The following is a 13,738-nucleotide window of genomic DNA, read 5'->3' as shown; positions in this document are numbered from 1 at the left end:
ATTGATTGATTGATTGATTGATTGATTGATTGATTGATGTCTCTAGGGGCCTGTAAGGTACTTTTAAATAGACAAATGAATGAATAAATGAATGAGCTCGTTATATTCATGATTCGCTGTAACAAATAGATAGATGTCGGCTCTGAGAAATCTGCAATCTGGTTCGCACGAGTATCCTAGATAACAAAAGCTAGTTATTCTAGGCTTCAAACTCACTATAAACGAGGTTATCCTTGCTTGTTGTCTCGTGGCATTAGAAACTTAACAGACCAAAACATGAGAAGGCGGAATTACACCAGAACCAATGCGTTTGAGAAAAGAGGCCTGCATTTAAATTTGTTTGCAGAAGGATGTGACCATATTTGCACCCAATTTCTTAATGTCACGGCCACATTTGAAAAGAAACGTTGTTGTGAATTGTCTTTCAATAATTATTAAATGCGAAGCATTTCTTAGCGAACCTCTGGCACTTTGACCGTTTCTATCTATCTATCTATCTATCTATCTATCTATCTATCTATCTATCTATCTATCTATCTATCTATCTATCTATCTATCTATCTATCTATCTATCTATCTATCTATCTATCTAGCCGCCTACGTCTGGGTGCTCTCATGATCGCCTCCTTAACCTAGCGTAGACCAAAATTTGCGTGGGAGGGTAAGATGATTCGACGAATATGATTGTCGGGTCATGACATGAATAATGTGAAAATCCTGTCGCGTACGTCGTCAAACACTTTCCACTAGACACGTGTGGCACATACCCGTTTGCCACGGGCCGCGGTGTACGGGTATGCGCCACAGCTGATGGACAGTTCATATCTACCCAGGAACGGCGACAACAGACATTGGTAACTTAAATGCGATAGCGTTAAGAAAAAACCAACATCGGCAGCATTGACTTGACGAATTGAAAGAAAAAAAGTTAGGACCCCAGCAGGACTCGAACCCAAGCCTTCTGCGTGGCGATCAGGTGTTCTACCACTGAGCCACGCCAGGTATATAAATTACTTTGGAAAAACAGCCTACTCTGGCGTAATAACGGTGCAGGTGCAACGTCAATTGTGGTTGCGGTGCTTGCTAACTAATTTTACAAGAAAGCAATGAGCACTACATGATATTATTACGATGTGTACTCCTACGATTACAGCCGTCATATCAGATTAACGTCTGTGGTTCCAGTGTTGGCTCCGCTTTTATAGCAGTCTAATAAACATTACATTTGTATTCCTATGATTCAGCAAGCTATAGTGAAGCATTGCTCGGCCCCGGAGGAATACATTACCGAAAGTTACATATGATATCCACATCACCGCACCGTTAAGTGCACCTCGTCCGCCATAATGACGAAGTGTCCTCGCCATTTCTCACGAGGCTGGGCGATGGCCTCATGCTGACCGAGAATGATGCCAGATTGATTGACAGCCGCTTTGTAGACTAGGCAGCGTAGACCACATACGCCCAGGTAGTCTACGAATACGACAAGCGCCACCCACTAATCTTGGTCTACGTAGCACTATCCGGCCTACCAGCCTCGACGGCCTATACCTCACCAACGCGGTGGGTGGCTTCAGGTTCCGACTTGTCGCCGGCTCTATCGACTTAGACTTTATCGACGAAATGACCGACGCATCCACGAATTCCAAATGCTCTACTATACCACATACTTCACTACACATCGACCCCTCGTCACCGCGATCACGACCGTATCCTATAACAAGTCATGACCAGCTGCTGGTGCTCACTGATCACGGTGATGATGACCTTGTTCACGAACTGTCAAGAACTTCCGCACATGCACACGGGTTCGTGAAACCTGCGTGCGTTCTCCATCCTAAGGGACAAGTATAAGCACTACATATCAGCTTACCGCTTCTCGTGTTGGTTATACCCACGTTGCCGTTGGGAGCGTTACCCAACCGTAAACAACTGGTTATATAACACATGTGTGACTGTTCAACATATATGTGTGTGTATAAAATTTGTACGAATCTCTAGCGTCATTTTGTGACGTGTCGCTCAGTATAAAAAAGTTACGCCATAGTCACCTTCCCGCCGCATGCTTCGCATTACATCGACTCCCACGGTACGTGGGATCTGCCGAATTTTTTTGCTTTTTATGCTACCTCTTGAGTTTCGAGCCTCGTGCGAACCAAATATCTCTTCATTATAGCCGGTACCATGGCTGTTGTCACGTTTATGGTTGCGTTATTAAAGACAAATTTCGCCGAAATAAAGCTTGGCCAAACAAAGGTCGTATTTAGTTCGCTATAATGAATGGTTTGCTACATCAGCGTTTTTTTATAACGAGGTTAAGCTATACTTATACTTGTGTTATGGAAAGCAAAGTGTAAAAGAGTAATTTGGAAAAGCCCACTACAGCAGTTAAATTTCTGAAGTACATTTCTTTCGTGAGGATATCTGCTGGGTCAACTGGATAACCATTCTGGCTATCTAGTCAACTGCATAACCAGTGGACGTTAGCAGCAAAACAGTTGGTTCATGTAGTCTGTGTTATCAAACGTTTCCTAAAAAAACAACTTTCAGCACTAGAAGCCATCTTTGCGGCGACAGCTGGGAAGTACTGCTTCGGAGATGAGGTGACTTTCGCGGATGCCTGCCTCGTGCCTCAAGTGTGCAACGCGTACCGCTTCGGCGTTGATGTGACACCCTTCCCGACCGTGCGGCGGATTTACGAGGCGCTCCAGCAACACCCGCTCGTCCAGAAGGCCGACCCGTCATGTCAGCCGGACACTCCTCCAACTGGAGTGCCCAACACCGTCAACCTTTTCAAAGGCCCGGGAGACCAGTAGTGCTTAAAGGTCATATGTGTTCAAGTGTAGTTTCAATCAAAATATAAACTAGTTCTAAAATATTTCTGGCCTTCTCATTCATGGACTATGTCGTTCTTTTTTAACGCGTAACCTGGCTGAAATTTTCCTCGTTTGTCCGGATTATAAAGTAGAAATGCGAGGACATCGAAACTGTGCCAAAGAGAACCCATCTGATATTTGGGTTCGGAACCCATGTGAATAGCATTTGGGTCATTCCACGCCAAACGTCCCAAACATTGCGCTCGACCCTCTCCAATTGTATTGTAAAAAATTGTGGACGTTTATATCAGTGCACTTTTCGCCCTCGGAAAGTATTTTCTGGAAAAAAAATGTTTGTCTATTACAGGGATTTGAATTTTTCCGTAGTGGGTGAAACATAGGTTGCGAAAAAATGCTTTAAAAAATACAATACTTCACGGAACGCCTTAAATATCTGCCATTTACTTGAAAAGGAATGGAGCTACCTGATTACCGCCCATTGACGACCACTACTTTGTCTCACGATGTCCTTTGTGGTGAAGCAATGCTGCAATTCTGCGCCCAATTTGATTATTTTTTAAAAATTCTACGAATATTACAGACAAAATAGGACTACATCACATGGCTGGATAGTTGGTAGTAAGCGTGTCAAAAAAGCATTGAAGTCGATGACCGAGTAGTTTCGAAGTGGAAAGGGCGCAAACATTGAAAAATGTGTGAAATGCCCCATGTTTAGGCACTTGTAGAGTGGTGATGCGTTCCAAGCAAAAATGCACGCTTGGTCTCATTTGGAAGAGTAAACAAAAGAGATTTATTTGTGAAAGTTTAATCGGAGTGTTTTTTGTTTTAGGCGAGAAAGAAAAATTTATGTTGAGCGTTCGCGGCGTGCCTGGGCGCGGGCCCGTAAGTGCGCTTCACTGCGCCGCCACACTTCCTTGGGGCAACGGAAGTATGCAGCGCGCACGCGGGAGGCACAATCGTGTGTTTCTCTCCTCTCTCTCTTCTCTCCCGCTTTCTCTCTTCTCTCCCACTTTCGCACGCATCATTCTCTCCTGCGCAACGCCACGATTTTGATGGAAAAAACCGACTGCTTGCTCTGCACAACGTTCACCGGCCACCGCGTATATATAGGCAATGGATCTTAATCTGCGGAAGATTTCTCTTGTACGTATTGAACAATAAAGATTTGCAGCGTGCATGTTGACTAAAAGCCGACGGCGGGTCTCTGTGCGTAATCTTTCTTTTGTCTCTCATTACCCATTGCAGTGATTTTGCTCTTTGAAACACCGGCGCACACTGCATGCTTCGCCCCTCCACATGTTTCACGTTAGTGGAGCTGAATCTAATTTTTTACTCTTCATTGCATTCTCCAAAACTACACACCGCTTCAATTATTGTACGGGTTTTGATGGTCGGTAGGTTACCGTAGTTGCGTGACACCCTGGCCTGTAGTCCATCGCTGCCAATCGGCTGTGGTCTGCTGTCGAGCTTAGCAGGGCACCCCTGTGACACTGTGGCGCTCCGACAGTGTGGTCCTTGTGCCAGCTAGCACTCCTGGTGATCACGGGTCCAGCTCCTGTCCGCGTACCAGTAAAGAAGTTTGGCGCAGCACAACACCATGAACAATCCTATCATGGAAGACGTGCACAGAAAGACTTGCTGAATTCATATATAATTGGTTACGCTTGATGGCATTTTAGGTGGAGTGGGTGGTGCTACTCGCAAATATCTCCAATTACGGTGGGTGTGTTGCAGTGGATAGGGAGGTGTACGGTAATGCTATAGCCGTGATTTTTTTTGTAGGGAAGGGGGGTAGTTTGGGGAACCGCTTAGAATAAGTAGGGTTCGAGTGCTTGGGCAGCTGGGCATTATAGCCGATTTATTAATGCTATGCGGCGCAGCTGATGTACACACAGTGTTCGATGTGCCTTCACCCACATGCCGGCTACGCCCTTCGCGTTCTGTTGTCGAAACCAAAGAGGTGGCAGCAGGTTTGATTCCTAGCCATTACGACTGCATTCTGACAGGAGCAGTATGTAAAAAACACTCACATACTTGAATCCCTCATAGAACTGGTCTATAGCCCTTCAATGTGTCCCACTCAGCCTCTGTGTCAACATCTCACCTCCCACACTATAACTTGTCAACCCTCTATTTCAGTTATTTATGCCCATTTCGAACACTCCCAGTCACTGCTCGACAAGATGTACAAGACACTGCAGGAAAGTGGGAGACCGAGAGAGAGAGAGAGAGGCGTAGCAAAGAAAGTTTTTAGTTTTGGTTTTGATTGTATACCATTTTGTGTTGGAGCTCGAGAAAGCACTATGAAATATGGTGCCACCCTACAAGCTGCTGCAAGCGAACAATGGCTCAGTCAACGTGTATATATGCTCTATACAACTGACAAACTATTGAAAAACGTGACGCATCAGACACGAATGACAATGCGCACACTACACAGCTGACTGCAACTGCAACATTGCTGTCAGTATGTGACAAAGTGGGTGCTTCTTATAATATGTTGGCTGTGGTGTCTTTCCACCGTGCATTTTTTTCATAGCACTCAATTCTCCCAATCTGATCATCATTGCATGCTCATCGCAGCATCAAGATGACACTGCATACAAGTGGCTGTCCAGTTTTTCAATAGTTGTCGCGCATTTTGGTGTGCTGCGTGAGGAGGTGATAGTGCAGGCCTTTAACAATAATAATTTGTGGACTTTGCGTGTAAAAAACTACTATATCATAATGAGGCATGCCGTAGTGGAGGCCTCCGGATTCATTTCGACCACCTGGGGTTCTTTATTGCGGCATTGTATTAAGCACACTGACGTTGTTTGCATTTCGTCCCAACATAAATGCGGCCGCCTTTACCGGAAATCGAACCCGCGCCCTCAACCTTGGCAGCGCGACGCCTTGTGTGCTAAGCTTCCATGGCGGGTGAGTGCAAACCATCTCACTGGCTGTGTGCAAATGTGCAAATGCCGCGAGAACGTTGTAGTTCACCGCGATCGTAATGCACCAAACATCGAACGTCGCATAATTTAATGCAACACTCGCCAATCAGTGATAATACTCTTACCTGCACTGCGAGGGGCTGCGCTTAACTGCACACGTGGCCCTTGCGAAAACACTTGCAGGGATACCCCAGGCGAATTTTCGCCGTCGGCGTCACCGTAATGTTTTGCTTGATGTCGAAATGTGACGATACCATATCACATGCGCCCCGCGCTCGTCACCTCGTGGGTGAACCGAGTAGGGCGACATGGGATTGATGCCTGACGTCCTAACGCGAGTCTATCTACAAATACTGCACTGCCGAGTGCACAGACTGCCCACGCGCCGATATTTGAGTGCAGTTGGTCGCTGTTGGGCCACACACCAAAGGTAAAACACACAGAAGGTGCACGAAGCGTTTTTGTGTTTAGAGAAAATGAGAAGAGAGACCACATATGCGCGGACGTGCACCTGAGCACTTGCCTGAAGTAAGGGCAGTCACTAAGTAGCATGGGCGTCGGCAGAGGGGCACTTGCACCCCTCAAGCCACACCAACATTGCCTCCCCCCACCCAAGCCACACTGGCGCTTCTCCTTCCATCTGCCGCGATGCAACATGGTTTTGCCCGCCTCAAGACAAAATCCTGCCGACGCCTATTCGTCTGCTGGCTTCACAGCAGTCATTGACCGAAGGTGCGAACGTTGGCACCTGCCAGCGCATATGCTATCGATGCGTCAAAGGTCGACGTTGCTGGCATCGGCCTTTCCGGTGACCTTGTGTGCAGGTCTGCTGACGATGGCACGCACTATGTTCTTAAAGCCGTGGGGATTGCCATGAAGGGGCTCTCGCCGCCATGGGATCCGCCACTGACCGGTCGGACGGCAACCAGCTTGACCGAGGCAGCAAGATGCCTTCAGAAAACTAACGATTTCGGCGTAGGGTGCAGCTACGGCAGCGCTCACGCATAGGGACGTGGTACGGAGCCACAAAGTTTTCAGCTTGCCCGTACACTTTTCCCGTTACTGTGTTACCGGAAAATCGGGTGGAATATGTGCATGTACTCACATTTACGGAAAGTAGACTTGATTTCACGGAAGAGAAAGTACTCGCTGGATACGTTTTAAGCGTATGATCATATCTCGCTAATTCACTTTCGTTCGTGGCTACTCCCGATATACCTCGAGTCAAAATAAGCTGTTGTGTGAGCACAAATTACGAACAATTTATTGCAGCGGGATTACTGAAGCTAGAGTGACCTAGAATACCGAAGGCGTAAACGTGACAGGCCGAAAGCCCCTGAGAGGCCGGATAAGTGGGGTCATTTGGCGCGGCCGAGATGAACTAGGCTGGCACGAAATTGTTTTTGCAGAGACAGGACGCATTTTACTCCCGGTGCAAATTCCTCGCAGGCTAATAAATACGCCTCGGTGGTTCCTTTCTGCAGATATCTGCTACCATAGCTAAAGAACACAATGGTTTCGGGCGAAAGAGGCAAACGTTAGTTAACAGGTGTTACAGTGAACTAGAAGGGGGGTAGTGGAATCACTACGCGGTGGCGCCAACGGGGCAGACACTACATTTATTTCCACGGTCTCTATACACCTGGTAAGCAGCAGTGCAAGAGGGGGTATGCGACGCGAAGGAACGAAAGGGGCTTACACTACAGTGCACCACGTGTCACGACCGTCGAGATCAATGTTAGCGTCTTTGACCAACGTTTGCGCCCAAGGAGACATCAGCGGCATCCCGCGTTCGACGCCAGGACCCACTACCTCTCACCTAGTTCAATGAACCAGTGTCCTCGCACTAGTAAACACAGCAGCAATCGGAGAAGAGGTGAAGGCACGTCGAGCGTTTGTATGGTGCCCCTTCCGTAATGAGGTATAGTACCAACCCGCCGAAAACCATGACCAGAGGTCGTAGTCAACTAGGAAGAGAGGCGAATTTCCGGCGGCACGACTAATATATTCGCCAGACACGTTTAAACTGTGCGAAGACAACGCGTTATAAATATAGAAGACGCACGCACACACGTCTGCGCTTTACGTGTGTGCGTGTTTTATGCTTCTAACGTGTTGTCTTTTTCGCGCACTTTAAACGTGTCTGCGGAATTTATGAACCAGCTAGCCCAAAAACAAGTGATACGTTAGATTCGATTATCTTCCGGATACGGGGTGCATTTCAAATTGCGCGCCACATTTGCGATTGGCTGCTTCAACGTCAGGGTTCCACTGCGATTGGAGAAAGCCTACTGTTTCCGCTTACGGAACTTCCGCTAGCCCTTGTAGTACGACCTCCCTTGTGCTCGCATGGTCTGTTGCTGAAGACGTCGCGTCCGAGCACTCGCGTTCCGAGAATTCTTCGTAGGGACACTTAGCGTACGAGGTGATGTACGAGGTGATGACCGCGCAGTTGTCGGTTGCAGCCGGCGTCTGTCGTCGGTTTCAGGCGGTCGGCGGCATCGACAGGTGAAGTGGAGCGCTCTTCTGACTGTCTGACTGACAGGGGCGTAGCCAAGTGGGGTGCTGGGGGGGTTGAACCTCCCCCCCCCCTGAAATTTTTCAGGTTTGCTTGCGTATATATACACGCACACATACAAACGCACGCACGAACGTACATAAAGTATGGTTGAACCCCCCCCCCCCGAAAAAAATTTCTGGCTACGCCCCTGCTGACTGATGATGGTTTCGTCGCTTTACGACCTCAACCTGATGGAGGACTACGCGACGAGGGATCCCATTGTCCGTTTCTACCTCCAGGGATGGCACAACGACGCGATGGAAACGTAGGGAGCGCGGATAAGAGTTCTGGTCCAAGCCGCGGTCGAGCGTTAGCGCGACGTATAGAGGAACCTCATCGGCGTGCTCCGCAGGCTGAAGAGGATCGAGTGCTTGTTTCCGCAGCCCAGATCTTGCGCCGAAGCGAAGACACGCGAGTTGTGCTAGTTGGAGAACCGTTATTCCCAGTTGTAGAACACGGAGCTTGACAACGTCCTATTATTACACGGAACATGCGTGACTATTATTTGTTCGTTTTTAGAGCAGAGCTCTTAGCCACCCGTTCCTTCAACGGCGTCGCCGTCTCAGCGTAACCGAGAGAGCGAACAAGGACGAAAGAGAGTGAAAGCGAGACTGCCCCTAGGAGTTTTCCACCAAAAAAGCCAGTGAGCCGCTGTGTTAGCGTCCGCAATGCCTCGTGCCTGCTTACGCTTCTTGTGAAAGCGGAACGCAAGCCTTTAGCGCATGTGCAGGAGAAAGTGGGTTGACCTGCGAGGCTTGGGAAAGAAGACGTGCGTTGGTCGAAGGGACACTTTGCGTGTGGAATACTCTAGCGGACTCAAGGGCCCTGTATACTCAGGTGCAGTGTTGGCGTAAGCCAGCGGCAGCGAAAGTTGGCGACGCCAGGTTCACCACGTTACGTTAATACGAAAACGGTGCATTCTATTCTCCCATAGCGCCGGGCCGTGTCGCTAGACGTATGCGCATTTGGTCAACTTATCGCAAAATCAAAACACCTAAATAGCTGCGGTCAGAATTCGCATTAGGCAGTATTGCAATGGTCGGTGAAGGTTTTTTATGCGATTCATTTTTTAGCGAACCTCAGGCACTTTGGCTGTTTCTATCTACGTATCTACGTACCTAGCCGCCTTCGTCTGGGCGCTTTCCTGGGCGTCTTCATAACTTCTAATATAACAAAATTGGCACAGCAGAGGAACAGTGTATGACGAACACGATTCACTGATCACTGCACAGCTCAATTACAATAACAAAGATATTCTTCTCGCCGCCATGTACCTGAGAACTCTCAAGAACCCCTCCCACACTTGCACACGTCATAACGGAAAAGTATAAGCACTAAATATCAGCTAACGGCGTCTGGTGTTGTTAATAACCATGTTGCTGTTGGTATCGTTACGCAACTGTAAACAGCTGGTTATATAACACGTGGGCGGCTATTCAACATGTGTGTGCGTATACCATTTGCACATATCCTTAGCGGCATATTTGTAACGATTCGCTCCATAAAACATTTTGCAGTGGCTTAGCTCGGCTATGCCAGGATATACGCAGCGTTAGCAAGGGTTCCGCTGATTACTCTTAGCTTTCCAGATTGTCTAGGATTATAAGCCTTCTTCTGTTCATTCTTCGTACGCTGAACCGCTAATTGCCAAGCAACTACTTCGGGATCCGATGAGATAGGCTTCTCAGCTCTTCTGCGCCGTTGAACAGCATTTGCGCTCTCCTTCTCCATGGCGTTACCCACCTGCAAACGCCAGTCAGAGGCGCTATCAAGTGGCTCCAGCGCAGTGTCAGACGGCAACTGCACAGCGAAGGCGAATAGCTGCGCGCGCGCCGGCGCCAGTGTGTCTGCCGCGGCTACGACGCCACTCCTCCCGAACGCGCACACCAGAGAGCGTGAGATGCCGGCTCCGGTGAGCCAGCTGTGTGACATCACTGATCCTCGCGCATGCGCAGCGCGGCTCATGAGGATCCACGCGAAATCGGCTCCGGCTAGGACAGTGTAGTTACCGCTACAAAAACTACGCCACAGTCACCTTTCCGCCGCGTGCTTTGCTCAACTACGCGAACCGAGCCAAAGATGAAAGGAAGAAGGATGAACAAGTCGCATTTCCAATGTTGCCCCCACGGAGATGTGAAGGGCTTCTTAGGCTACCCTCCTTTCCCACTTGGCTGTAGATTTCACACAGCAGCGACACGCATTTTGTTTTGTTTTGGGTCTTCCACACTTATTTTCAGGGGATAGCTTTTTCGACACGGACGCCAGATTTCCGCATTCTAGCCATAGAGAGCTGCACTAAAAAATCACGCCATGTCCACGAAGTGAATGATGACTGAGTAGTTGGCTCGGAGATAATCGTGTAAACCGTGAATTCTCCGTACAATTTCTTTACTGTCATTCCCCTACTGGCATAGTAGCGATTGTGGTCAGGTTGTTGTCGAACCACGAGTGGTCGCAGACCTTGCAGCTGTGGCCGAACGTATGGTCGAAGAAATCGGCGCCAACAACTTCAGGTAGCGACCGCTTTCGGCGCATGGCCGCTGCATCCCGCGCCCGTACCTCTTCGAGGTTCTCTTATCTGCCGCTTCCGCGCTGCTTCGGCTTCGCGCGCTTGTATCTCAGGGTCCGCACGACGCTGACGTCTCTCTGCGGCCTCGCGAGCTGTCACCGGAGGGTCTCGGCGGCGAGCCCACGCTGCTGCTGGCTGGCTGCCCTCCGCTCCACCGCTTTGTCATCCTCGTTCATGTTATTAGTATCGAAGCGCACCGACTGAAGACTGTCGAGAAAGAGAGGAAGCGTGCAGTTGTGGCCCTGTAACGGCCTTTTATCAAATTAGAGTACGCGCCGGAGTGGAGCGAGCGCCGCATGCTACAGTTGGCTATGGTATATGTGGTTTTGCCTGCGTTATTATCATGATCAAGGCGCTCAAAGAACAAGAGGAAGAAGACTTCTCTTTCGCGCGAGCTGCCCCTGTGGCGGTCGCCTCAGGAACTAAGGTTACGGCGCGGGACTTCGCCCCAGCTTAAGAACCTGGCGAGCCAGCTTCTAAAATTCAAGCCGAGCGAAGTCATGATGACTAAGTCAAAGTGCTCTTTTAGAGCTAAGCTCTCAGGCGCCCGTTCGTTTGTTTAGTGGTGTCGCCGTCACCGTCGCCCTCGGTGGCGTAACCGATATACATGAAAAAGTAACCAATAGGCATGAAAAAATAAAATAAGAAAAAACTACCCAGGATTGAATGGGACTTGAACCAGGGCGCGCGGCGTAGCAGTCGAGTAGTCCACCACGGAGCCAGGCTTGTGCTTGCAAATCATTTGCAAAAAGACCCTGCAGAGGCGTCATGGCGGACATGTAATCACGTTAATCTATGTAATATAGCGCGGCAGAGGAGTAAAATAACAACCTGTCGTCATCACACAATGCTAATTGCACAACGAGTGTGTGGGTTAATGCTTCCCACCCACTACAAAGTGCTCAGCCATAATTCTTCGTCGTCATCAGCCACATGCAGCATCAATTAATCAACGTTCACATACTACCTTACAGATGTGTAGCGGGTACCTCGCTTATCTGCAGAAAAATCAATAATGGCGCAGTGAGTGCTGTCCTACTCCTACCTCAAAAAAATTATTAATTAAGGCGTAGTCGATACTTGCGGAAAGCGACAACTTCAAACGCAGTAGGTCTTGCCCCAACACGAAGGCGCTCTCAGAATTCACATTAGGCAGTTATCGTAAGCGTCGGTGAATATTTTACCCCAAGGATTCTCGAATCTTTTGCGTCAGATGATGCGTATTGTGGCGTGCTCGTTCAGCGCCTCCTCTATTTTTTCAGTGCCTGGGCGTACGCTCTTTTCGGGCCGTCGAGCACACGCTCCGCGTCCGCTCGCCGCTGCCGCGTGGAGGCGCTGTGCGAGTAGACTACGGAAGCTCCCACTTAATGGCCCCGCGTATTACGATGCTCACGAATTCGTGTTTGCATCCGAGCTTCATTGAATTTGTGCTTCTCGCAGGCTTTCACAGGGACATGAGGGATGGAAAGAAACGCGAACATAGCGGTGCGCTGTTTTCATCGCGCTCTAGTCGTGGTGGCAATGAAAAGATGCTAGATGGTCTTTGATTGTGTCATGAATGACGTCGTCTATTCATCAATCATCCAGGCTACAACCACTTGAAAATAAATGCGAAACAGCAAAGAATGCAGATGCCGCATGTTCGTGTTTCTTTCCATCCCCCCTGCACGTATTCCGCAGGCAGTCTGTCAGTCCGTGCTGCCGGTTCGATACTTGCACTCGAGTTTGATAGTATTCGCGTTTTATTTTCTATTTCAGGCTATTGCAACCACGCCATTCGCATGCCTTAATATGTCATACTGTTATGTTCCACTCTGCCAATGCAACTGAAAGAAATCATGCTATCTTTTTTTAATTTCCTTTATTGATAAAAAAATCTCAAGGGTCCTTTATGCATTCTACTAAGACGACTGAAATGCGAAAGCCATCTTCTTCTTCTTCTTCCCAGTCAATGTATTGAACATCCCCTGCCTCCCACCAAGATATTCTTGCGCCTAACGTGGTTTTCTTACAGCCTCAAGGATCGGAGGCACTGCAAGCTTTCTGCACTTCAGCAGAGGCATGTACTTCCTCCATGATCGGCTCATTTTGACCAAGCAAAGATGTAACATCGTTATGTGACGTCACGATGATATCACAAAATAATGTGATCTGTGACGTCATATGATGACGTTATCACGTAATTATTTTTTGCAGCTCTCGTGCTGACGCCGCCGACGGTCAATTTTCGCGTTCATGAAGCATCTAAGGCGTTCGCCTTAATGCGCTGTTCCGCTGTCGTTCCATGAAATTCCAGCTGCCACTGGTGTTCGGTAGAGGTGGCTTTCAGTAATTAGGCGGGATAATTGGTCTAATACATCTTCAAACTACACTAGAATATGTAGCCGTCGTTTACGACCCGAAGATTTCACAGACACTTTTCAAGGGTACCTTCAGCCCTTAAACTCATACTATATAAAACCCTTGTTCGTCCTAAGCTCGAGTATGCAAGCGCTGTATGGGACCCAGGAACTAACACACTAGTTGTAACCTTAGAATCCGTCCAAAATCGGAGTGCACGTTTCACATCTAGTGTATCATCTATGAAAGCAGTTTTGGGCCTTCCACTTCTTTGTTCGCGCAGGAAAGTGTCTCGTCTTGTTCTTTTTTTATAAAACTTACCACAATCCCCAACTAAAACAAGACCTTCTTTCCAAACCACACTACATGTCATATAGATGTGACCATCCCCACAAAGTACACATTCCTTTTTCACATACCAAGTTCGTTCACGATTCCTTTATTCCCACTACCTCGAACGAATGGAACCACCTACCCTCCTCTGTTGCCCAATTGA

The 13,738-nt window shown here is 48.4% G+C and overlaps 1 protein-coding gene across 1 annotated transcript in view; it reads left to right on the top strand.

Moving 5' to 3' along the window:
• Nucleotides 1-2,840, top strand: part of LOC119373665 (maleylacetoacetate isomerase-like) — a 31,424-nt gene extending 28,584 nt beyond the window's left edge. Inside the window, exon 7 of the mRNA XM_037643724.2 lies at nt 2,551-2,840. Within this exon, the coding sequence (XP_037499652.1) occupies nt 2,551-2,816 (266 nt within the window). The 3' untranslated portion in view covers nt 2,817-2,840. The remainder of the gene's footprint in view (nt 1-2,550) is intronic.
• The last annotated feature ends 10,898 nt before the right edge of the window (nt 2,841-13,738 follow it).

This window comes from Rhipicephalus sanguineus, chromosome 11 (genome assembly GCF_013339695.2).
Source record: "Rhipicephalus sanguineus isolate Rsan-2018 chromosome 11, BIME_Rsan_1.4, whole genome shotgun sequence".
In the NCBI taxonomy this organism is placed as follows: Eukaryota; Metazoa; Arthropoda; class Arachnida; order Ixodida; family Ixodidae; genus Rhipicephalus; species Rhipicephalus sanguineus.
This window is presented reverse-complemented; position numbering and strand designations above follow the sequence as displayed.